Below are 2094 nucleotides of genomic sequence, written 5' to 3'. Positions count from 1 at the left end.
GCACAAGGACCTGGAGCTGCTGCAGAGAGTCCAGAGGAGACCCTGGAGATGCTCCAGGGCTGGAGCCCCTCTGCTCTGGAGCCAGGCTGGGAGAGCTGGGGGGGTTCCCCTGGAGAAGAGAAGGATCCAGGGACACCTGAGAGCCCCTTGCAGGGCCTAAAGGGGCTCCAGGAGAGCTGGAGAGGGACTGGGGACAAGGGATGGAGGGACAGGACACAGGGAATGGCTTCAAATTGGAGAAGGGGAGATTTGGGTGGGATATTGGGAAGGACCTGGCTGTGAGGGTGGTGAGGGCCTGGAATGGAATTCCCAGAGAAGCTGTGGCTGCTCCTGGAATCCCTGGAAGTGTCCAAGGCCAGGCTGGACAGGGCTTGGAGCAACCTGTGCTAGTGGAAGGTGTCCCTGCCCATTGCAGGGAGTGGAATGGGATGAGGTTAAAGGTCCATTTAAAAAAGCTTTTAAAGAACTTAAATAAACTTAATTAATGTCATAAGTTATCAGTTACACTTTATATAATATATATTGCATTTATAATTATATGCAAAGATAACATATATTTTAAATATTCACTTAAATAAAGTTTTAAAGGCTTTTAGAAGGTGTTGGGTCACAAGTTGGACTCAATCATCTCACAGAGCTTCTCCATCCTAATTGATTCTGTGGTTCTGTCCTTTCCAACCCAAACCACTCCATGATTTTATATCCACACCCCTCTAAGATGCTGATCTGAACAACACCTGCCCCAGTCCCAAAGCCCTGCTCTGCCTGACCTGCCCTGAACCCCAAAACTGGAGGAAAACAGGGCAACTCCTTGGATTTCTTGTGCATTTTCTCACCTGTGATTTCAAAATGGAACTTTGGGCAGAGTCTTCCTTCAGCTGCTGTGTTGGGTTTTCTTCACAGGTGGCCGCAGTGACAGATTATGGGGCATTTATCAAGATTCCAGGCTGCAGGAAACAAGGTTTGTGCCTCTGCTTTGCTTTGGGTGCAGGTTCAGGCTGGCGTTTTCAAGCCAAGAATTAAAAGCTTTTAGAAAATGCTTAGAAAGGGATTTATTTCCCCCCCTAAATTGGAAAGAAATTGGAGCTGGAAAGTGTTTAGAAGATGATGGGTGTTTTCGAGAATACCAAAAAAAACCCTCTCAGTCTTTTTTTGGCAATGTCAGGATCTTCTGGTGTGGGAGTTTTGGTAACCAGGATATTTTACTGTGGGCTTTTTGTCTGTAAAATCATAAAAGAAGGAGCTAAAGATTAAGAACTCTTGATTTGTTTTGATGTGTTAAATATTGAAAGAATGAGCTAAAGATGAGATAAGCACTATTAGTTGATTTTATTTTATTTGTTAAATAATAAAGGAATGAGGTAACGGTGAAATAAGACTATTAGGGTTTTTTTATTTATTATAATATTAAAAACATGCTCTTCCCGCACCTTATAGAATTGATTCTCCAGGCCACTTTAGGGACTGCTGTTCTGGAAGGCAAATCTGAGGCTCAGTGGAGACTTGTCCTCACTTTTTCTCTGTCTTGTCCCCCAACTCCACGTGCAGGCCTCGTGCACAGGACTCACATGTCCTCCTGCCGTGTGGATAAACCCTCGGAGATTGTGGATGTTGGGGACAAAGTCTGGGTGAAGCTGATTGGGAAAGAGGTGAGTTTAATTCTCATTCCTTAGTGCTGTGGGGGCCAAATGTCCTTAAATGTGTTGAGAGCTGTGCCGAGGGCTGGGTGTTACTGCACTTTGTTGGGCCAAGTGAATCCTCTGCACCTCCAGCTCTGCCCTCGGGCACAGCCCTGCTGGGACTTCCAACAGTGCAGCTCAGGAAAAGGGATTTCATGGAATTGGGATCCTGAGATGGAGGAGACCCACAAGGATCATATAGCCCAACCCTCAGCCCTGCACAGGCCCAGCCCCAAGAGTCACCCCCTGTGCCCCAGAGGATCAGCCAAAGCCTCCTGCAGCTCTGGCAGCCTTGGGGCTGTGCCCACTGCCCTGGGGAGCCTGTTCAGTGCCCAACCAGCCTGGGGGGGAAGAACCTTGCCCTGAGATCCACCCTGAGCCTGCCCTGACACAGCTCCAGCCATTCCCTGGGGGC

The 2094-nt window shown here is 48.0% G+C and overlaps 1 protein-coding gene across 1 annotated transcript in view; it reads left to right on the top strand.

The window, feature by feature from the left end:
- The first annotated feature begins 849 nt into the window (after positions 1-849).
- ZCCHC17 (zinc finger CCHC-type containing 17) overlaps positions 850-2094 on the top strand; it is a 12612-nt gene continuing 11367 nt past the window's right edge. Inside the window, 2 exon segments of the mRNA XM_027910155.1 lie at positions 850-961; positions 1549-1728. Coding sequence (XP_027765956.1) covers positions 850-961; positions 1549-1728 — 292 coding nt within the window.

The sequence above is a fragment of the Empidonax traillii genome, unplaced genomic scaffold (assembly GCF_003031625.1).
Source record: "Empidonax traillii isolate 1590-97213 ecotype Southwest subspecies unplaced genomic scaffold, ASM303162v1 scaffold2795:size21793, whole genome shotgun sequence".
Taxonomy (NCBI): Eukaryota; Metazoa; Chordata; class Aves; order Passeriformes; family Tyrannidae; genus Empidonax; species Empidonax traillii.
The sequence above is the reverse complement of the archived record's forward strand: the minus strand, read 5'-3'. Positions and strand labels throughout refer to the sequence as shown.